The sequence below is a fragment of the Mus caroli genome, unplaced genomic scaffold (genome assembly GCF_978045245.1).
Source record: "Mus caroli unplaced genomic scaffold, Mus_caroli_1 scaffold_9, whole genome shotgun sequence".
Classification (NCBI taxonomy): Eukaryota; Metazoa; Chordata; class Mammalia; order Rodentia; family Muridae; genus Mus; species Mus caroli.
In genome coordinates this window covers 121453973-121478380 of record NW_028227264.1, presented here as the reverse complement: position 1 = coordinate 121478380, position 24408 = coordinate 121453973, and the positions used below count along the sequence as shown (strand labels likewise).

The 24408-nt window shown below is 43.9% G+C and overlaps 1 protein-coding gene across 4 annotated transcripts in view; it reads left to right on the top strand.

Moving 5' to 3' along the window:
* Positions 1-24408, top strand: part of Srgap1 (SLIT-ROBO Rho GTPase activating protein 1) — a 279875-nt gene that overhangs the window by 176532 nt on the left and 78935 nt on the right. For all 4 annotated transcript variants that reach the window (XM_021173833.3, XM_021173834.3, XM_085843214.1 and 1 more), the window contains 2 exons: positions 19836-20018; positions 20520-20648. In XM_021173833.3, coding sequence (XP_021029492.1) covers positions 19836-20018; positions 20520-20648 — 312 coding nt within the window. The remainder of the gene's footprint in view (positions 1-19835; positions 20019-20519; positions 20649-24408) is intronic.

The window sequence follows — 24408 nt, the reverse complement described above, 5'->3', positions numbered from 1 at the left end:
CATAGACTTTACCAGATGAGCGCATACTTACTCCAAGCACTTGAGATCCAAAAGGTCCAAAAATATTAAATATCGGTTTAACACTCTAAATTCAGGAGGTTACAGATCTTAGATTTTGGGGTCAGGTTTACTCAGCCACTATGTCGGGGTTCTTTTCTTAGAGTGAATTCTGGAGGAAAGGGAAGCAATGGAGGTAATTTATGTAAGAAAACTAAATCAACAGAATTAGGTCAGCGCTGGGAGCTACGCAAGGAAAAACTGAAACACACGGTATATGACACAGGGCTAGAGGGAGCATTCAAAACCAAGTGCCTTCAAATACCCCTATAAAGGCTTTGTCCTAATACCAAAATCTTAGGTTAAAGTCGAGGTCACCCTGAATTTTAAATTATATGTTTATTATATATATAAACATATGATTATTAAAATTATTACATATATGAACATGATGTACAACTACTTGTCTTCTGTTAGTGTTTCTGTACGTTCTATAGGCTTTATGGAACTTTACAAAACAGTTTAGTGTCGGCAGTGAGCTAATCCTAATAGAGATTAACATAAGCGTAGGATAAATACACGTGAAACTGACGGTTAATTGTGTGTAATTGACTCTTTCTCGCTTTGTGCATCGGCACTGGCACGCGTGACTACTCGAGAAGTGATCCATCCTCAAGTTCTCTTCAGTCACAAGGAAGAGAGAGAGAGCTGATTAACGAGGTGTGCTTCCCCCGGATGCTCAGACAGGCACATCCGTCTCGATAGTGACCTCACAGAGCAGCCCCATAATGAAGGCAGAGCTAATCTCAGTGTTACAAACAGGGACTGTGGCTGAACCATTAGCTCAGGGTCACACAGACGGTGTGTGACTCATCTGAATTCTAATCCCAGCTCTTCTCTAAAACCTATCACTCATCTGGACCTCTGCCTTAGAGAGTATGCCAGGAGAGGCAGAGGGAGGTGTGTGTGTGTGTGTCTATGTGTCTGTGTGTGTGTGTGAGAGAGAGAGAGAGAGAAAGGGGGAGAGGGAAAGAGAGAGTGTGTGTGTGACTGTGTGTGTGTGTGTGTGTGTGTGTGAAAGAGAATGTGTGTGTATCTCTCTGTGTGTATTTCTGTGTGTGTGTGTGTGTGTGTGTGAGAGAGAGAGAGAGAGAGAGAGAGAGAGAGAGAGAGAGAGAGACCTGAGTATGTCCATTTGGAGTACCTTAAAAGCATTGTCTCTCATTTAGCCTGAACGTGTCACTGTCCATACCTTGTGTCCTACCAGTTCAGACTGATTTTTGCTGTTTTGATTCTTTCACCTCTGTTTTCTTCCTCCTGAGCCCAGTCCCATTTATCCAGTGACATAAATGCGGATAGAAGCTCTGGCGGGCTCCATCCCAGAGGCTTATGTAGGGAGTTGCTGAGGACACTCAGCACAGCCCACCCTGGCCTTCCATCTGTTTGAAGCACATAGCTTCACGAGAACACAAGGAGATGGTTGTTGTTTTGATGGGAATGAGAAAGATGATGCTATTGCTTTGAGCCTTTCTTGAAACCTTGGTCTCAGAGAGCGATAAGGGGAAGCCTCCAATTGGTCTTGAGTTTACAAAGCAGGAGCCTAGCAGCTCCTGAGGAAGCGTGCCCCCTGGCCAGGTTGGAGGGTCTGAAAGAACCTAAGTCACTTGCTTTAACAGCAGATTTTTCTCAGCGAGCCTCAAAGAACTGTCTGTGTGTGTGTGTGTCTGTGTGTGTGTGTGTCTGTGTGTGTGTGTGTCTGTGTGTGTGTGTGTCTGTGTGTGTCTGTGTGTGTGTGTGTCTGTGTGTGTATGTGTGTGTGTCTGTGTGTGTGTGTCTGTGTGTGTCTGTGTGTCTGTGTGTGTGTCTGTGTGTGTCTGTGTGTGTGTCTGTGTGTGTGTGCCTGTGTGTTTGTGTGTGTGTGTCTGTGTGTCTGTGTGTGTATGTGTGTCTGTGTGTGTCTGTGTGTGTGTCTATGTGTGTGTGTGTGTATGTGTGTCTGTCTGTGTGTGTTTGTGTTTGTGTGTGTGTGTGTGTGTGTGTGTGTGTAGTATTTCTTTTACCTCAAGGGCACTTTGAGTGTTTGGAATCTATATTTCTATAATGAAAATGAATTCCTTTGAGATGAACTCCAAAAAGGCCTGAGTCTCAGAGCAAAACCCTGAACAGAAAGAAAATAAGGAGGAAGGAGTGTGTAAAAGATCTCCCACTCTGAACCCCTCACTGAATACCACATTCCCCGTGAAGCCACATGCAAAGGGAGTTTTGGAAAGCGTTCTACTAAGAGATCATGGACCACGAACTGTTTCCATTATGTCTGCCCCTGGCTTTGGCTTCCAGCTACTTGAATGGAAACAGAAAGGTGCAGGTAGCCTGAGGTTCCTGGTCAGGTGCAGGTAGCATGAGGTCCCTGGTCAGTAGCCCTAGAACTGACTTGCAGGGAAGGTTAGCAAATCTGACCAGCTTGGTGTTAATACCCCAGTGACTGCAGCTTATAAAGTTAACATTTCATGGCTCTGTGATGACAGCTATTTGACAATTTTACGGGGACATATTTTAGGGCACTGCACTAGTTAATGATGCCCAGTGCCCCTTAGATCTGCGAACAGTCTTCATTTTATTAATGAGATTTGAAAATCACTTCTGGCTGGTGCTTCTGTACCACAAATACACAGACACAAATATGGCTGCCTAAGTGAACAATATGAACTTATTTCCCCAAAATTATTTGGTTTAAAAATGAAAAATAAGCCGGGCGTGGTGGCGCACGCCTTTAATCCCAGCACTCGGGAGGCAGAGGCAGGCGGATTTCTGAGTTCGAGGCCAGCCTGGTCTACAAAGTGAGTTCCAGGACAGCCAGAGCTATACAGAGAAACCCTGTCTTGAAAAACCAAAAAAAAAAAAAAAAAAAAAAAAAAAAAAATGAAAAATAACGTGCATATTTTACCAAAATATTTTTTTAAATACTGAAGAATGTTTCATAGTGAGCATGTTAGGAAACCACAAAGCATTTTACCCAAAGTGTTGTATTCTGGAATACAGAACTGTGGCTTCTAAGTGATTAGACTCTGCTACTGACAGGCATCTTAATTGGGTTTATTTTTATTGGGTAACTAAGCCGTGGGGCTTTGCTTACCATTGTATCATTCATCAAACTTATATATGGCATAATATAATACTAGATAGACATAGTACTAACCAGAACATAGAATAAACACTGTTCCTCAATTAATCATCTCAAAATGGGACTAGAAATGATTCTCTGTAGAAAGAAAATAAATCATATAAAGGAAAGCAGGATCTAAGTCAATTGAATTTGGCAATCCATTTCAACCTAAATTCACGTGGTTTCTACCTCATGTGATAGTCTGGATTTAACATGCCCACGGGCTGGTAGAATTTTAGTACTAAATTGGTGTCTAGAAATCCCTTTAATCCCCTCCTTTTGGAAGCAGAGTCCCAGAGCTAGTTCATGGCCAGGTTGGAAGTGAAATGCAGGGCTTGGATTCAGACTCGCACTGGGTTCCTGTGAGGTGTGGGCCCCTGTCAGAGCTGAGCCTCTGCCAGTTCAGAGGCAGAGTTGCAGTTCCACACCTCCTGCCTGGCACTGCTCTGAGCTATTTACATAATTAGCTCTTTCAACGCTTCTGGCAGGAAGCTGAGCCAGGGAGACCGGAAGTGTCTTGCTCGACAGGACAGGAAGTCCCAGACCAGCCTGAGTCTGTGCTTTTAGCCCACATCCTGTACCTTTTTATTAGGAATTTTGCCGCCAAGCAGACCTCACAGTTGGCCACCATATCTGTGATTTCTTTACTTGTGGAGTCAAAAATAGTCTCCAAACCAGCATCTCTACTGGACAGCTATGGACCTGGTGTTATGAGCACAGTTCTCCCTCCAGGTAACATAGTATAGCACCTACGTACCCAGCGTGTGCATTGCAGTGGGTATCATAAACCATCTAGGGATGGTTTAAAGTATATAGGAGGGTATTCAAAGATCCTGTACAAATATGTGTCCTTTAATGGAGAGGTCTTGAGCATCCTCACTGAGATTTCAGTACCTATGAGGCCTTGTAGAAGCTGACCCCTGGGGATGATGAAGGACAACCATTATGCACGAAAGGATGGGCAGCACCAGCAGACCTCAACCATGCCAAGAAAAGTCTGCAGTGAGGACTGAGAAGATCTACAGAGACTAGTCTAAGGTAGAATCCAATCCCGCGAGGACAGCGAGTCTTCCACTCATGGAGTTGATAAGACTGAGACGCAGATATCCAGTAAATGGAGCGGCAGGGCCAAAACCCAGAGTGGAGAAAAACCAGAGAGGTCCATTCACAGGTTTCCCCCGGAGTCCTATCTAGGAAGAATATCAGTGTCGGGATGGTTTTGTGACAGTTATTGGGTGAGGTTCCACAGCAGGACTACAGACAAGGTCTGGGTAGATGGATCTGTGGGTAAAATGGCTGAGGTGTTTTAGAAAGATATAAGAGAGAAGAAATATGTTTGATGGATATGCAGTCAGGGATGGGGGAAGGGGGTGCCTCTGTGGGCTGAGGCATCCCTTCCCCATGAGGGACCAGAGAGAGAGGTTAGCCACAGAGAGATTGGGAGGGCATCTGGCCTAGGCCTCTCTGGCCTCCACACACATAGTCACACAAGCACACAATTATATAGAATTGAAAAAAAAAAAGGTTAGATTCCAATCAGAGGCTGGCTGAAAACTCAAAGCTTTCTTGCTCAGATCCACAAAGGGCCTTTGCTCTCTCCCTCCCTTTCATCTTCATAACAGAGTGAGAAGCATTCTTAAGAGGATAGGTGTCAAGTTTCAGACTATTGTTCATTAAAAGAAAAGGATTCCCTTGCTGCTGCTGCAGCAGCAGCAGCAGCAGCAGTGGTCCCATTCCCCTTAAAGTGGTGCTGAGTGAGGGCCCGGGAGGTTTTGCTGACTTTAAGAACCGAAGGGTTCTGTGTGTGTTCTTTTTAAGCATTTCGTGTATAAACCGCAGTCACTTGGATGCCTATCACACGTATGCAGCCTGGAAGTCATGAGAGCCATTTCCCTGGAGAGAGCTGTGAAAGTGGCAGGTGACTCGGAGCCTCTTCTGTATTTAATGGCCTTTTGTCATCATGTTCGTCTCTCCCTTCAAAGTCCCCAGATGCTCAAACTGCATCGTTTGCCACCAAAGGAGCTGTTTAGCTCCTGCCACCACTATTGAGGGTGGCCCCGGTTGGTGTGGATGCCGTCTACAGACAATAGATTAAACTTGTATCCTCGTTCCTCTGAGCTTCCATAAAAGCTCCTTTCAATACGGGAATTTTCTGAATGGCGCGTGCTCGCTCCCCATTACTGCCTAACTCCATGGACTTGTAAGGCAAGGATTAAGTCTCTCTGTAGGTCAGTTTCTTTGATCCACAAAACAAACAAAAGGAAAGAAATTCCTTTTCTCTCCAACCTCTCCCAGGTGGGTAGGAAAACACAAGCAGGAATTGCCTGGGCCCGGGCTCTTGTGGACTTGTGGACAGTGACCGTGACTGAGTCTGTGTGGGCTACTCTAACATAACTCTGGTGGCTCAGAAACACCAAGAATCCGTTTCTCACTGCTTAGAGACTGAGGGCAACACAAGATCAATGATGTGCATGGGTTTCACTGTCTGGTTAGGGTCTCCTAGCCTTTCTTTCTGGCTCATAGCAACCCACTGTATTCCTGTGTAATGGGCAAAGCCAGGATAAAAATCTCATTTGTAGGCAGCAATCCCATTTATGACAACCCCCACCCCATGACTTAGTCACTCTATATTCCTCCCAATCCTATGACCTTGGGTGTTAATATTTTAAAATATGAATTTATTTGCAGGGATACCAACGGTCAGGCCACAGCAGATATAAAAGAACAGTGGAATATTTTATTAATTGCAATAACATCTATTAAGTGTCCACTGTGCTAGCTACAATTTTACAAGGTTTGGGCTGTATTCATTTTCTTGCCACAATAACCTTCTATCTGATTTCTCTTATTCCTGGTTGAGAGATGCCAAAACCAGGAAGCAAGATTAAGCTTTGGACTCAATAGCCTGATTCCTGAGCTTCCTATCAAAATCACTTATTATCAAATAGAATGGACTGTCTTTAAGGCAGTATGCTTGGTTTTGAAGAGGGGGTCTTTGTCATAAGCACATACAAAGGGACCGTGATTTATAGCGTGGCAGGATTTAGAGAATGGAACTATTTGACATTCACTCAACTTTCCGAATCCGTGCCCTAAGAGAGTTCAATGGGGAGTCCTCAGAGTGTTGTTGCCTCAACTCTAAGACAGGGTTATCTTTGTTGCATCCAAGTCACACACAGACTGCTTGGGAGGAACCTTTCAGCACATGTCAGAGTCCTGGGAGCAATGACTAACTGACACACAGTCCTGATGGTGCTGAACCAGGCTGGCGGTGGGATATTGCTGTGTATGGTGTTCAGTCCCAGCTACATAGATACCTCCCCTCTGGAGGCTACCTGAAGAAGCCAGCACCTTGATCTACTGATAAAGGGCAGGTGAAAAAAACATCTCCGAAAGAAGGGCTACGTTTTAGTTAGAGTTTTACTGCTGTGAGCAGACACCGTGACGAAGGCAACTCTTATAAAGATAACATTTAATTGGGGCTGGCTTACAGGTTCAGAGGTTCAGTCCATTATCATCAAGGTGAGAGCATGGCAGCATCCAGGCAGGCATGGTGCAGGAGGAGCTGAGAGTTCTACATCTTCAAGTGAAGGCTGCTAGGAGAATACTGGCTACCAGGCAGCTAGGATGAGGGTCTTAAAGCCCACACCCACAGCGACACACCTACGTCAACAAGGCCACACCCACTCCAACAAGGCCACACCTCCTAATAGTGCCACTCCCTAGGCCAAGAGTATTCAAACCATCACAGGCTGTAAGAGCGAAAGCACAGTACCGCTGACAGGAATCCCATGCCCCTGTGGATTGCAAGAACGTTGCCTATTCTATGATCTTAAAATTAAGTGTTGAATAAGCTGGCCTTTAAAAAAAAATCTCTAGCCCTGCCTCTTTACCTGTCTACAATGAAATACTTACAAAAAAAAGAAAGGAAAGCCATTTTGGAGAAAGAGTTTATTAAGTAAAATGACATTTCATGTGAGAGGCCGCTGATAATTCTAAAGTTTGTACATATTTTATTGTACTTAAGAAAAATTACCTTATGCACTGAAAGAATAACAGAAACAATAAAATATCACATGTTGTCACATATACACTATATAATGTATATCACTGATGAACTAATATATTAATACAGTCAAATAAGGCAAGGCTTCTTTGGGATAGAAAGGAGCCTTGAGGAACTTCGGCTGGGTGCGCGTGCTCATCAGGCATCCCTGAGAGATGAATAGGACCAACAACCCTTGCCCATGACTCAAGCCCTTAAATTAAAAACCATCTCTAATAACTGTTAAGGATAGCACAAGCTCAGATTAACATTAATACGTACGTTCTCTCTCTTGTTACAAATAGAAACATTTTCTTTCTAATGAGGCATGAAATAATTTATCCTTTTAAAGCTAAATTACCCATTTTTCACTAAAAGGTTTTATTAAGGTAGCAAAGTCTTAGAAACTAACTGTAATTAATATTAACACTTTAAAAATTATTAGTCAGCTTAGCAGTTTCCACATGACTAACGCCCCGCTTTAATGCAAATGTAACAGTAAAAAAAAAAAAACAAAAAAAAAAAAAAACAGAAGAACATCTCAGCTCTTTATGTCAGCCCCACACTGCTAAAGAAAACTGGGCTTTGCTCCCTAATGATCCTTTGATGATTGATCAATAATCAGTTTAGGAGCTAATTAAAGTCACTAGAATGATAGATTTCCTAAAGTATGATTCATCGATACAGCAGCCAGCGAGCAAGAAAGACAGCCTGCAGGGAGGGAGCCATTGTTCTTTTCTGGGTGTATTCTGTGAGACAAAGTAGACGCGTTACAGAATCAAACCCCGTAGAGGATGCTAAAGCGATCTCACAGAGTGCTGCCTTCTGGCCCAGTCCGCAGAGGCAGATAATTAGTACATTTTGTTGTTATGCATGTTTTTCCTTGGGACTAAAATTTATCAAGAAAAATAAGAACACACCTTTAGCTACTGGGAACCATATTACCTATTGTCCTGGTTTGGCTGAGAAATGACCCCTGGGGTCTCAGATTCTGCTCAGTTGAGGGCTCTGTTCTGGGAGGCTTAAGGGGGTTCAGCCCGTTGGAGGAAGTATGTCCCTGGAGATGGGCTATAGGGATTGGAAGACCACACAGTGCTTCAGTTCACTCTGTCTGCTCTGCCCTTGTGAATAACCTGTGGGCTCCTGCTCCTGCTCTATGCCCGCCGCTTGTCGCCACACTTCTCTCTGTTCCTCTGAAACCGCAACCCGAATAAACTCTGCCCTCTCTAAGATCCCTTGGGCAGGCTGTGTTATCGCAGCAATGGTAGCTGATACATATGCACTCCTCATAAGATATGAGTTGTCACTATCTGAACTTGAACTCAAGACCAGCAGCATTTAGAGTTCGAAAGACCTTAAGGGATGTGTGGGCCAGAAAGACCTGAGAGAGATGTGGGCCAACCATGTTCTCTGTCATGGGAAAAGCTAGGAGCCAGCACAACTTCCCAAGGCTTTGTCCCTGAGAAATGCCCAGTCTGGGATGCTTGACTGGTTCCTAGGCATGGGAAGAAAGCATTTAGTCTCCAGCAGGGGTGACAAAATACAAGCATGGCCATGATTTTCATACTCGGGGATCCCCAACTTACAGTGGTTTCAGGTACAATTCTTTTAGTTTATAATGCCTTGGGAGTGGTCGCTGGAGCTAGCAATGCACACAGGAGTAGTGAACCATTCTCAAAGTCAGACGTTTATACGAAAGAGCAGTGTTCTAGTTAGCCTGTCAAGTTAATACAGCAGAGTTACCCAAGAGGAAAGCTTGGCTGAGGAACCCGCTAGATCACATGTGGGCCTCTGTGGGGATTGTCCTGGTTGTTGACTGATACAGGAGGGCCCAGCCTACTATGGGTGGTAGCATCCCTAGGTCCTGGACTGTATACAGAAAGCTAAGTAAGCCTTAGCGTGTGACCAAGCCTGATAGCGGTCGCCAGAGTTTCTGCTTCAGTTCTGCCTTGTGTGCCTGCCCCGACTTCCTTGAATGGGGAACTGTGATCTGGAAGTATAAGTAAGATTAACAAAACCTTTCTTGCCCTAAATTGGATTTCTGGTCTGTCAGTTTTATCACAACAGAAAGGAAGCTAGAACAGACAGCAATTTGTCTGTGGTATGTCTTCAGTGTCTGTCTTTTTATTGTTTACTTAGTTTCCTCATCCTGCCATGGCTTCAAAGCATCCATCTCTCTGTGCCCCCAACCCTAAATTATTAAATCAGCTTGTGTTAGGTGATTTTACCTAAGGGTAGACGAATGTGCTTACCACATTTAAGGTAGCCTGATATACATTATGGTATCAATAGGTCAGGTTTATTAAGTACACTTGGACTTAGGATATTTATTAACAGTGATGAGCTTCTTGGGATGGGGCCACACTTAGGTTGAAGAAACGCTAAACTCCTCGTTAACGCCACCCCATCCAGTTCCTCTATGTCTTACCTTATTCTCCTTACAGAGTTCTCAATGTTCCTAATGCTACAACCCGTTTAATACAGTTCCTCATGTTGTTCTGACCCTCAGCCATAAAGTCATTTTCTTTGCTCCTTCGTAACTGCAATTCTGTTACTATTGTGAGTCATAATGTAAATATCTGACATGCAGGATATCTTCTGATATGCGACCCCTAGGAAAGGGTCATTTGAACCCCCACAAAGGGGTCGTGACCCAAAGGTTGAGAATAATTGCCCGAAGTTCTATTACATTTCCTTCTGGCAGAGCTTTCTGCACCCAGAAGTGACTGAGATCAGCTCCCTTCAGTGTTTCTGCCTCTGCTTTGCATTTCATCTTTCTTTAACAAAGGCTCTGAGGTGGTGTGCTTTGACTAGCTCCATGACTTTGGTTCTGTGGGAAGATCTCATGTTGTCCTCCCTGATGAGACCCCAGCGTGAGACACGAAGCCTGAAGTTAAAACAGATTTTGTTAGTATCGCCAGTACCGACCCCAAACTGCTGTTCCATAGACTGGTTCTTCCCATTAAAAATGTTCACTGTGTAATTACTCCTAAAATGAAGTCCTTAATGCTATGCTGAGCCGAATGTAATTATTTTCATAATTTTTATAAGCCCTAAAACTTCTTTAGTATTCAGGCTCTCTGTCTTTCCCCATATTTTGTTATTTTCTGCATTTCTGCATTGCTCTGTGCTTTGGGAGACTGGCTGTCCCTAGCCAGCAGGGTCCAGAGTCCCAGATAATGTCTTTTGTTCAAAGGATTTGTGTGAATTCTAAGTCTAATCTGATGATAAAGTCAGACTGTCCTGCCGAGTCCACCTCAGCGGAGTCATAGTGCATGCACTATAAATTTCCTTTGAGAAACTCACTTCTCAGATGATCTCTCATCCTGCCGGGTCATTCAGCTTGGTCCATTCGCTCGTTAGAAAAGTAAAATGACTAAGAAATTGTTAGCGTCTGAGGTGCTTATAAAAAGATAAAGGGGAGAAGCACTATGTTTTGGTGGAGGTGTAGTCAGGTGTGGGGGAAGGGGGTGCCTCCCAGGCCTGTACTGAGGCATCCCTTCCCCCTGAGGGTCCAGCCACATGACAGTATAATATAGAATAGAATTTATTCAGGGCATGGGGAGGGGAGTTGAGGGGGTAATAGAGTCAGAGAAAGGCAGAGAGAGAGAGAGAGAGAGAAGAGAAGTAGAGGCCAGCCATTAGCATGTGGAGAGAGAGGGGGGAAGGGATGGGGAGAGAGTGAGCAGGATCAAGAAGGCAAGAGCAAGAGAGAACAGGGAGTGGGGAAGCAGCCCCTTTTATATCGAGCCAGGCATACCTGGCTGTTGCCAGGTAACTGTGGGGTGGAGCTTAGACCAAACAAACAAACAAACAAACAAACAAACAAACACCACTAATAGTGTACACTTACATGAAAATACTCCTCACTTGCTCTTTTTACCCCTTTGGAAATTTCCCCCCAGTTGTGGAAAAGTCATCGCTTAGTATCAAACTGAGTCATGTTTCGGACCTTCCTTCAGATCTCTGCAGCTGGCATCTACCCAGTAGCCCTTCTGTCAGCTGGTCTTCGGTCGTATTAGTTAACACATGTAATGCCCCCACAGCCCTGTACAGCAAATAATATTGCAATTTTACTAAACAGGGAAGACGTTGAAAGACAATTTAGATTATGTAGGGGGGAAATAAAAACTTTACTTCAACCCTTAATGATCTGGATCTATAAAGCAAACCTACAGAAACAAACTAACAGAAAATAAAACCAAAGCAGATAAAGTTATTAACTTGTGGGTCCACGAGAGACATGTAGAAGGCTCACAGTTTAAACTTCAACAGCATCTCAGGAGGGAGCAGAGGGCCGTGAACAGTTCTGGAGCAAAGGGGCCATGTGCAGTTCTGGGGTAGAAGTAGATGGTTTCCTGAGGAGACGAATGAGCCTGCAGAACAGATGACAGCTGGGGACAAAGGTCACCTGCACTCCAGTGTGACGTTTGACATTTTCTGCGATGTGAGTTTCATCTTATTGGTTGATAAAATAACCAGAAGATAAAAGGCAAATGTGTTCCCTATCCGTGGGTCCACTCTTTTGACAGAAGGCCAAGCTCTGCAGGAACGACTTTCCCTGCATTTATATCTCCCCCTGACTTGGACTCCGTTGGAAATATCAAGGGCATTGTTTGCCGTGTTGTTTATTCTGAGCAATGTCTCTTGCCCAGGATCACACAGTGTAGAAGTAGGGAAGCAGGATTGGAACTCAGGCATTTTATCCTATGAGTCTGAGCTCATAACCAAGCGATTTCTCCTACAAAAGTTACTTGGAAAACACACGGTTTTACAAATTTATTTATTTTTAAACCCCCAAAGAGGCCTAGAGGCCCCGGGAGAGGAGGTCGGTCAGGGAAGCTTACTACCATGATAGTCCTCCTAACTGGTTGCTCGTGACTTAGCCCCCAGCAAACTTGCCTCAAGGCCACAAATGCTAATGGGAAATGCAGTCTTGGGGGACTTGAGTGGGAGGTAGGGACAGAAAGAGAGGGCTGCATAGAGGTGCGGACAGTCTAGCGTTCATGCTGAGAGCTGGTTCCTTCTAACTTGACATTCTTTCTATAAATGAGACACTTCCCCCTCGCTCTTCGGAGTGGGCGTCCAGAGCTAAATATAAACTAATGAGGAAGAACTCTGAGACCCCTTCATCACCTAACTCCCATTCAGCCAAGCCTGACGTCCACGCTGCCCACTCCCACCTGCATGTATTGCAGACTCGTTTGCTTTACAGTCGGTCCTCTCCGGCCACAAGCCTAGCACAGCCCTGGAATGAGGCTGCTGTGAAGTAGATGTATATAAGCCAGCATATGCTGACCCCCCCAAAACCTGCTCCAATAGCTACTTAGTTTTATAGTTAACTGTTAACCATCTGTTGGACAGGGAGCTAATTATGGGTGTACACTTCAGAGGGGCTGGGAGCTTTTCCAGAACATGAGTGCAGGTGTTTTGTGAACGTGTGGATGTCTGTGCAGTGACTTCCTAGAACTCCCTCTGTGACCGGTTTGTGCATTTTAAAGAGGTCTCAGCTGGCCTAGGTGTCGGGTGTGAAACAATCAGATGCACCTTTGCCGATGGGTTTTTGCTGTGCCTCAGATTTCCCCGAAGAGATGGTGGCCTGTGCCTCTCTGCTCCAGAGCTGGTTCATAAGCCAAAGCCTCACTCTTCCCGCTCTATCTTGCCTTAGAAATTGTAAGGAAGGAGGGCTACCCACACGGCCCTGTGCTCCGTGTGCCCCTTCCATTCACCCTTCACTTTGACCGGGATGAGCAGGGCTCAAGGAAGCTAAGGAGCCTGCGCAGTCGCAGCACTGGTCCCGAAAGCTGTGCTCTTCCCTGTGGTTGGCCCCTTTTACCAAAGATGAGAAGGCTAGAGATGGCAGGGGGAAGGGTCGAGGCACCCGGTGGCCCAAGCTCCTTTATGAGGAGCTGCAGTACTCAGAAGGACAGACTCAAGGACAGACTCAAGGACAGGCTGAAGCACTATAAGTTCCTGGAGGAGCCAGGCTTCTCAGCTGTAGTTGCCGGAGGTGCCAAAGTGGTTCTCCTTCACCTTGTACCACAATGCTTCCTGGGAAATAACAGCGATGTCTTCCACCCTGATGGTGCTGATAGAATGACAACTTGAGAAAGTCAGTTACAATTGGAGTGGCGTGTGTGTGTGTGTGTGTGTGTGTGTGTGTGTATGTGTGTATCTATCTGTCTGTCTGTTTCTCTGTCTGTGTGTGACAGCGTGTATATCTGTATGTCTTATGTGTCTGTATGTGACACCGTGTGTGACTGTGTATGTGACTGCGTATGCATGAGAGTGTGTGTGATGGTGTGTGTATGTCTGTGTATGTGTGAGAGTGTGTGTGATGGTGTGTGTGTTAGAGTATGTGAGAGTGTATATGTGTGCCAGTATGTGTGTATGTGAGTGTGTGTTTAAGTATGTGTGTGAGTATATAGTAAGTGTGTGTGGTGAGTGTGAGTATGTGTGAGTGTATATGTGTGTGAGTATATGGTAAGTGTGTGTGGTGAGTGTGAGTGTGTGTGAGTGTATATGTGTGAGTGTGTGTTAAGTGTGTGAGTATATGGTAACTGTGTGTGGTGAATGTGAGTGTGTGTGAGTGTATATGTGTATGAGTGTGTGTGTCTGTCTGTCTGTGTCTGTGTGTGTCAGTGTGTGTGACTGTGTATATGTTAGAGTGTGTATGACAGTGTGTATGTGGTTGTGTATGTGTGAGAATGTGTGTGAGTATATAAGTGTGTGAATGTGCATGTGTTTCTGTGTGTGTGTGTGTGTGTGTGTGTGTGGTTGTGTATGTGTGAGAGTGTGTGGATGTGCATGTGTGTCAGTGTGTGTATGTGTATTTGAGTGTGTGCTTATGTGTGTGAGTATATGATGGATATGTAATTGTATGGTGAGTGTGAGTTTGTGTGAATGTGTATAAGGGTGTGTGCTCTAAAAAAATAAACCCCTACCTTAAGTTGTTGACACAAAATGCCAAAACCTGTTTCTCAGCAGGGGGCTGTGGAGTTAGGAAACACTGTCATGAGGATATTCAACGTCATCCTCTTCCCCTGCCAAGCCACTACACATTCTACCCCACCGGGTCAAAACTTCCCATACCGCCACCCCCATAGGCTGAGGCATTTAAACATGCGATTCCTGGGTGGTGGCTTTATTTGGAGAGGTTATGGGAGATGCTGTCTTGCCAGAGATGACACTGGTGGTCAGCTTTTCCTATCACTTCCTATCACATACTTGTGCTCGCTCTCTCTCTCTCCCTCTCCCCCTCCCTCTCCCTCTCTTTCCCTCCCTCCCTCTCTCTTATTTGTGCTTGAGGTTAAAGCTGTGATCCCTGCGACCTCTGCTCCTGCCTCCATGCATGGCTGGTTGCTGTGTCTCTCCCGCTATCATAGACTCTTACCTCTCCGGAACCCTAAGCAAAATTAAACTTTTTCTCCCATCATTCTCTTTTGCTCATGGTGTTTTATCGCAGCACCAGAAAAGTAATGGACACACCACCTTTCACGGGCGGTTTTGAAACATTTGTCTTAACCCTGGTCTAATCTCAGGTGCGAAATCGGGTCCAGGAATGAAAATATTCAGGCAGGCACATACTAAACATTTAATGAGCACCCATGAAATGAGTGAGCAAGCTACAAAAGGGGCTCCTGCCCTTCATTCATCGAACGTCTCCATTGGCTCCATTGTTTCTGAAATAGAACTAAGGATCTGAAGGCACACGGGATTCACTTGTTGGAATCCTATCTGACTTTACAAGAAAGGCCCTGGTACCAGATGGCACATGGAACCCTGTGGCCCATGGTAGGCAGTCTGTGTGCCGTCAGTAAGTGGCTCTAGATAGTTGGAAGAAAAAGATTTCTCTGCCCATAGAACAGGAAATGGGATTTAAGGTCACCTTGGAGGATGGGTCAGAATGTTAGCAGGAAGAAAAAGAAAGACACCTATCCCATAATAGTGCCTAGGAAGATTAGCAAAGTGCTTAAAGCAATGTCTATCGGGTCGTGAGCATTTAATAATGCTTAGTAGACCAAATACACATACGTGTATGTGCATCTCTCTGAACTGATGGCGATGTGCTATAAATATGGCATACACATATGTGCTATGCTCAGTGAAGTTTAGTACTTGTTGGCACACAATTTGAAACCCACAATAGCTGTATAAGGTCAGTGGGGTATTAAATGGTCTTCACGCTTAGTAGTTAGTGATCCGTCCTTCCAATCTGTGCCTTTTCACTTCCGAGCCACAAGTCAAAAAGTAGAAACTATAGCTTAAATCCGCTGATTTTCCCCAACATGCATGCAGTTTTCAGATGTGTAATAATTTCTCATAGAATATTAAAATACAGCTCAGGTATTTTAATTATTATTATTATGACTTAAAATATATGAGTAGTATTGGTTAAATGGCATGGGCCTTTCAACATGAGACCAATCAACAGTGTCAGTGCAAAGGGTATGATGGAAAATTCCCCTGTCTCATGAACATTCCCCGAAATGAGGGCCAGGGGAGATGGCTCCGTGGCTAAGGTCTGAGTAAAAATCCCTAGATCCCACATAAAATCTCAGGTGTGGTCACACATGTGCCTATAACCCTCCACTGCGGGGGAACAGAGGTCTTCCTTCTGCCTTCCGGTCAAGCTCCAAATTTCCCGAGAGCCCCTGTCTCGAGGAAATAGGACGCAGGTAATAGAACAGGACACTGGATGCCTCCTCTGGTCTTCATGTGTCCACCTGCACATACACATGCCATACACATGTGCGTGCACACACACACACACACACACAGCAGACACACACCTATACACAAATTATATAGAAATAAAAATCAGTTCCTGTTGAGGGTCGCTTTCTCCTGGACTCTACTTTTCCTGCCATTCAGGAATGATAATCGAGGATCCTGTGTGGAGAATTATGCATGAACTGTTAGCAGGAAAGGATCCAAATCGGAAAATGTGCTCTGAGACTACATTGGGATGGAGATGTGCCCATGGGGCCATTTGGAATGCAAAGGATGTGCTTGCATTCGCTGAAGGAGACGTCGATTTTTTTTCCCCTTCGTAGTACAGGTTTCAACTGTACCTCAAAAATATAAAGGCTCTTTTTCCCCCTCTGAAAAACAGGAGAGTCTGTGTGCCATTTCAAAGGCATTTGACTTCTGTCAACTTACCTTTTGGATCATGCAACTTCTACTTGTGTTCATTATCTGCAATTAGAAATTCTCAGAATTATCTGCAATTAGAAATTCTCAGAAGGTTTTGAGGACTTTTTTTTTCTCCCAATCTTTTTTTTTTTTTTTTTTTAATTCAACCATCTTAACATTTTAAAGAAGAGCAGAAATCCCAAATCGAACTGGAAAACCAAACAAAGGAAGTTATTTACTGGACTAAGTAAAGTAACCCTGAGCTGTCTATCAGACTAAGCCCCCGCTGCGGTATGATATGGTCTGACAACGCCTGCCCTCAATATATGCTATGTTATAGTAGTTCAGACTCAAATGCGCTCCTCTTAACACACATCACCCTGGCAGGTGGCTCAGTCTACTTGCTTGTACACTAGACTTAGTTTGTGCAAATTGCTGGTTTATCCCCACCCTCAGTAGCCAAATAGCACAAGACTTAGGAGTGCAGGTCTTTTTCTTAGTGGTGGATTATAAAGAAACTCTCAGATGCCCACTGCTGTCTGGGCTGTGTCTCCCTCCAGCCGAGTAGATGTTGTTATTTCTAGCTTCATATTAGCAAGGAAAGTAGAGAGCTGAGCAACTCCAAGTGGAGCGTGTGTGCATGTGTGGGATGCTGGTTCCTGTCATTCTAAGATAGAACTGGCACCGGAGGCCTAAATGGTGTGTGGGTTTGCCCCAGGCAGGGAATATAAACAGAGGCAAGCCTTGTAAGGCAAGGTGTGTAGTAGATCATTGACTGCTGTTTGGCCAGCTGCAGGGTTACTCCCTTCTCATTCTCCAGCTGCCAGCCGCTTCCTGATACTATTTTCTTTGCCTTTAACTAGAGAGGCCAACCAGGGCCCCCTCCAGACCCAGTAATTACCCAAACCAGACAACTTTCCAATAGCCCACGGCTCAGCAGAAGCTGCGGTACTGTGTAGCCAAGCTTTCCTCCAGTTCGCTGTTACTTACTGACTTTACACGGTTAGAGAGATGACCGCAGTCACGGAAAGGAAGATTCCTCGCCAGCCCCAGGCTGCCCTCCTCCACCCATCCCAAGAGCGTGCTGTCGGGCCACAGGAACGTGTTCGATTCCTGCCTTTCCTGCTAACCCAGAGAATAGCAGTTTTGCACGACTCAAGTTAAATGAATTCATTTATTCTAATCCAGGTTTCAGCCTATTTTAAAAACCCATCTTTCCAAATGAGAAAAGGATGGCTTATTACTTTAAAGCATTGCTTTTGCCTCAACTTCTTAACAGGTACACCTCAGTGACACAATCGAATCTGGATAGCTTTGTTATTTACAAGTGAAATAAAATCTACCCTCTGATTGCAGACCCATCCCAGGCGCTGTGGAGTGCCACGCCTAAATGCGTTGTTTCTCTTAGTGAATACAGTTGTGCACAAAGTACAAGGCTTCAGAGTTCCCCCAGATACCTAACCCTACATGTTGAAGTTATATGGAAAAAAACTATCATTTTCAGGGGAAATTTCTTAAAACTTGACTACTATTATTCTTCTATAGGTAGGAGTGCAGAGATTATAAATAGATATTAAAGGGGTAATTAAGGCTAAGACTGGAGAGCAGGCGCACTAGTTGAGAGCACTTACAGCTCTTGCAGAGGACCCCAGTTCAGTTCCCAGCACCCACAAAAGGCAGTTTATGCCTGCCTACAATTCTAACTCCAGGAAGATCTGATGCCACCAGCCTCTTTGGGCGGCTGCACATGTAACAAACAAACAAATAAACAAATAAATATAAATAAAAAGTTTTTAATTTAAATTGTAATGCATACCTTTATTATCCAGGAAGATACTTATTCAATAGCTAGGCTAGTTATTTACAGTACTTTGAGAGATTAGAGATTGGCTTGGTTTTTTGTTGTTGTTTTATTTTTTTTTAATTAAAGAGTATACACTTAGCAGTGTATTTCAAAGTCACAAAAAAAGAGAAAAAAAAAAAGTATGTGTTCTCTAAGACTATGGTTTTACCTTAGGAAAACTGTCCCAGGAAATAGGATACATGTTTGTCCATGAACATTTTTGTAGCAGTCATATAACCAAAGGTTTTAATAATTGAAGATTTAGTATATGAGTCTATTGTACCTAGAGAAAAAATGTATTATAAAACCTTCATGTTCCATAACATAATGTTCTAAAACATAAATGTCCTGCAGTTTTACTGACACACTAATTGCTTGTATTGTTCCCAAGACAGTCTGCACACCAAGGGTTTTAGTGTAGCCTGATCCTAACACAGCCAACAGATTACATATGCACAGTCATTCAGGAACACTGTACAGGCTCAAATTTACATGTTAGAGGAACATTCGGTGACTCAGGATGGAGAGAAGACTCAGTCAGTGCAAGCATGAGTACCGAAGTTCAGACCCCAGAACTCATGCAAATCTTAAAAGGCTGGCCACGGGAGGGAGGAGGGCAGCCATGGGAAGGAGGAGGACGAGGGGAGGGGGGGACTCACAGGAGGGAGGAGGGCTGGGGCAGCGGATCCCTAAAGCCCATCGGCCAGTCAGCCTACCCAAGTCTATGAATTGTAGGTTTAGTAAGAAACACTGTCTTAAAAGAATAAGGGCAGGAAACACATGAAAGAAAAACACCCACCCGATTCTGGCCTCTACATGACTACACATACACATGACTGCACAACACACACTCACAAGCACACACACACACACTCACAAGCACACACACACTCACACTTGCAAGCATGCTCATCTCCCCGCACCCATTCTAACAAATTCTGCACCACAATATATTTATTTTAAGACACCTTAAAATGTACATATTGGTTGATCCCAAACTTTAACTGGGTAAATAATATGTCGCATTTTAAAATGAAGGGTATGTGTATGTTTGATCACAGGCAAAAGACTGTATACTAGTACCGGTCTTGTTTTCCATCTATTTTGTTAAGCCCTTTTCCATGCCACTTACTTTTTTACGTTGAATATAAAGTATTACTTTGTGATCAGAAAACCCATTTTTATACAAAACTTATGTATGAACCCTCGTATTCATGTTGGTATTTTGACAAATAGATTTTGTTAAAGAACATTCCTTAAGGAATCTACTAATGTGGAGTTCGGGTTAGGCTAAAACTTATCCATGAATAGACGGCTTATGCTTCCAATTCATAATGCTAAACACTTTTGCACTTAAGAGAATTTTGCGAGTGCGTTGAGAAGCACACATAAGCCTCTGTAAGTCGATTGTTATCAGAGATGGTCCCCCATGTGTCTCTCTCTGGCAGGTGAATCTGCATATTTGTTTGGCTTATGTGGAAGCAGGAGACCATAATTCATCTATTTTACTAACAGTCTGGCTTTCCCCTTCCCCCCCGACCCCACCCCACCCCCGGTGATATTTTTAACATGCACACCTTATACGGATCCCATTCACTCTGAAAGCCATGGGCAGACATGTTTTTAACAATTTGGGTCCTTTTTTCCCACAGGTGATGAAAACCTACCACATGTACCACTCAGAGAGCATCAGTGCAGAGAGTAAGCTGAAAGAAGCCGAGAAACAAGAGGAGAAGCAGATCGGGAGATCCGGCGACCCGGTCTTCCACATTAGGCTGGAAGAGAGGCATCAGCGGCGGAGCTCTGTGAAGAAAATTGAAAAAATGAAGGAAAAGGTAGGTTAGAAATAAATTCCAGAGCCCTGGGATCCTTGTCTGAGGAGACAGTACCGTCCCCAAAGCCCTGATAACAGCAGCAATAGACACACATGGCGAATCACTACGAGAAGACGTGCATTTCCTCCCATGGGAGCGAGGATTGTTTAAGACATAAAAAATTATGTCATAACAGCTGGACATCATTTTGTGGTGAGTGCCAAGTATTCAGTGCAAATCCAGAGAACTGGGATTTTAACAAAGAGAGTTTGGTGAAAATGGGCCCAGAGCCCAAATGCATGGTTGCTCTTCCCAGATCCGGGGCGGGGGGGGGGGGGGGGGGGGACGGACTTGAGTTTGTTATTTAAATCACATTCGAAATGGACTTTCCACCAAGGACCTAAAGGGTCGTTTTTTATATGTGGAATAAATTGCTGAGATTAATGGAAATCTGTGTGTGTTTCTGTCTCGTCGAAATGACTTTGCTTTCTCTCCTGATGCCCATGTCTTCTTCATTCCCAGAGACAAGCAAAATATTCAGAAAATAAGCTGAAATCGATCAAAGCCCGCAATGAGTATCTCCTAACACTTGAAGCAACCAACGCCTCTGTGTTCAAGTACTACATCCATGATCTTTCAGACTTAATCGACGTAAGTACCCGAAGGCTTAGATACGGCAGCTGTCGTTCAGTAGTGAGGAAAGTGCCAGCATTCGTTGGAGTCGCTCATTTTGTGTAATGCTCAAGAAAAAGGATCAACTATGAGATGCATGTGAAAAAGCTCGGCCCTAAAGCTGATAAAAGCAAATTGTTGAATTTCCGTGAGGTGTGAAGCTGTGTTCCTGGTAGACTCAGCCAGAGAGAATACAGTGTGGCTTTGAAATTATGCTGTACCACAGAACTGACTGTATGCATTGATTCGAACTTACTGAGGCTGGGATCTTGAGCAGTAGATCACAACCCTAGCTTGTGGGATACCCCGAGTTTGATTCCCCAGCACCCAGAAAGCAAAATAAAACAAGAAACTCGAAGAGGCCACAACACACGTAGTGTCCTTACTATCTGAAATTCAGTATTTGTTTTTATATGCATGAGTGGTTTTGCCTGCATGTATGCATGGCCGGCATGTGTGAGCCTGGTGCCCTCAAAGGTCAAAGGAAGGCATCAGATCCCCTGGAACTAGAGATATAGACACCTGTGGACCACCATATGGGTGATGGGAAGGAATCTCGGTCTTCCACCTAGAGCCCCAGTGTTCTTAAATGCTGGGCCGCCTCTATCCCTACCCTCTGAAATGCAAAGCAGAGAAGACAGATGTAGAGGAAATGAGTTCACGGTGACTTCTTTATTACGGTCATGGTAAATCCAGTGACGCTAAACAGAGTGCAGGAAAGCCACATTAGTCATAGGAGATACTGTAAAAAAGCAGTCGTTACAGCTCTCCAAACATGTATCCTCGGTCACAGTCCACCATTGATTCTTTCATCAAAAAAACACACAGACTGGCCCCGTCATTGTGCTAGCACCATAGGAAATTATAGAGGTGAAACAGATAAAACGCCCGCGCCTCCAGGAGCCAGCAGAAAGACATGGAGTAGCAATTGCAGAACACGACCACGTGCATGCCCACGTGAGCAGAGCAAGAGCGGTTGTGAGCAGTCGCTGGTCCCATAGGCACACACATGGCTCTGCATTGGTTATATCAGTTTTACGATATCATATTATTATAGTTTGTAGTAGATTATAATACTCAAAAGTTACAGAAGGTTAAAGCAACTCTACTTGTTGAGGGTAAATTCAAGTTGTTATGTCACTATTTCAGGACCACAGTTTAGGCCTTTTAATGGAATTATTTAATGTATGTGTATATGTGTCTGCGTGCGTTTACGTGTGCCATGTGCATGCAGTAGCTGAAGAAGCCAGAAGAGAGCGGCAGATCCCCTGGAGCTGGAGTTACAGGTGGTTGTGAGCCACCATGTGGACCTTAGGAACTGAACTCAGGGCCTTTGCAAGAGCAACCATCTTCTAGCCCCTGGTTTGAGACTTTTTTAAACAAAAGATTCATTGGTAGAGGAAAATGTTGCTAGTTATTAACTCTATAATGTGATGTCCCCTTTTTTACTGAAGTCACGAAACAACCTTATGCCATAACGTTATAACAGAGAACATTATAAGGAACACAGAGCATTTTTTCCTCTTTTGTTATAAACATTTCCGTCAGGTAACTACCTGTTGTTGTTGTTGTTGTTGTTGTTGTTGTTGTTGTTGTGTTTAAAATGCAGAAACTTTATGGTGGTTTTTAATACTTTTTTCAACACTCTGAAGAAGCCCTGCTTTGGTTTCTGTAAGACACATGCTAGATTCCTTCTATAAAAATACCGTTTAGGCTTCCAGAATAAAAGTAATTTCATCTCTGTATTTTCGAACTTTAAGGTTTCTACAAAGCAGCTGAAACATAGGAGGATGTAATTCCATCTCACTTCTCCCCAGGCTTTTTTTTTGCTTAGTTCGTAGCTATTTTAATAGTCAATTAAGGGACAGGGCTAAGCCAATTTCAACATGAGAAAAACGCTCCACATATTGCAAAGGATTTCTTTCGTGCCTACCAAGTACCGAATCAGCACTGGGCATGCCTTTTCTGGGTTGGTTTGGGGTCATTGGTTTGTCAGTGCTAGGGATCCAGTGCAAGGCCCTACAAATGCTGGTCGAGCATTTCACAACTATCTACACCTAAGTCCCTTGATGCATTCATAGATAAGTATGTCCAATGCATATATATTTATAAACGCATGCTGAGGTTTCTGGGATAGAACCGAGGGCCTTGCACATGTTAAACACTTATGAACTAAGTGCTGAGGACTTAAGTCATGTGTGCTATGTGCTCAGTCTACAGCTTATAGTATTTATTGGGGTGAAAGAGTTCGACATAACCTTCGTCGAGCATCCGTCTCGACTCTGGAAATTCGTCAGTAAACAAAATGAAGTCCATACTGTTGTGCTTTTTAAATGTGTGTTGAGAGACAAACGACAAGTGAGTTGGTATATATGTGTATCTGGGTGTGCGTGTGTGAGACAGACAGACAGATGTGCACATATTTAAAGTAAGTGCTGATAGTACAATAAAGAAACATAAGATAGCCAGGCATAGTGGCGCACACCTTTAGTCTCAGCACTAGGGAGGCAGAGGCAGGTGGATCTCTGTGAATTTGAGGCCAGCCTTGTCTACAGAGTGAGTTCCAGGCCAGTTGAGACATCTGGACATAGTGAGACCCTGCTCTTTTCGTAGGGGTCCTAGGAATCCAAACTCTGGTCTTCACGCTTGAGCAGCAAACACTTTGCCTAATGAGCCATCTCCCGAGACCCCAAACTAGAACACTTTCAACCTCCAGCTCTAATTGGCTCTTCTCTAAATAGATAACCCTTAAATGTGCCAAGTGATTTTCAGTTTTTTCAAAAGTTAGAATCTTAAAAATGTGAACAGTTTCCAAAAGGTGTGGCTTAAAGCTGAAGTTTGAAAGAAATGATATGTAGTTGGTTTCCTGTCGGAATCTGCCGAAACCAAGCGCTCTAAGCTGAAAGAAAATAACTTTTCTGTTCCTTGACTCGATTTTTTTTTCAAGCAGTGGACATTCTAAAATGGCCGCTTATTTCATAGGATCCTATTTTGCATATATGGTACTGATCCTAAAACCCATTATGTTTGACCCTCCTGGTAGAAAAGAAAGAGTTTGATTATTATGCAAAGGTTTATGTCGTGTGGGCTTATTTAACAATGTACGTTTTATTCTGAGCTATCTGATGTTAATGATATTAATGGGGAAAATTGCTATGTCTCCAACAAGAGGAAGTCAGGACAGCTGAAATGACATGAAAGACAATAAATGCATCTCAAGGAGTCATTGCGTCATAAAATCAGAGAATCGAGGCGAGGGCCTTTTTATACAAATCTTTAGTTCCTCTATCTTTAACATCCAACATCCATATCTAACAAATTTGCTCTGATGGATGGTCATAAGTAGGCCTATTCAAATGACAAGAGTCAGGGATTTTTCCATAGAATATGTAATTTTAATTATTTTATCAGTACAAGGCAAGCACATACATTGCATAGAAAATTTTAAATGCTGCAAGCCGTGATAAAACGCATCATCATGTTCTATGTCCAAGATTATCACTGATGCAACTCAGACTCGCTGTGCCCACACACACGTGCACAGGCTACACAAGGAGATATGGAATCATATTTTCCATACTGTCTTCCCTGCCCTTGCCCCCACTAATGGCTTCCATCTTCCTGTCTCAGTGGAGCTTTGTTTCATTTAATAATCAGGCTGCCTTCCCACTTCCCACCCCAAACTGTGTTTCATTAAACAATCCAGCTGTTGTGTCCCGATCACACCAAGCTGAGGGTC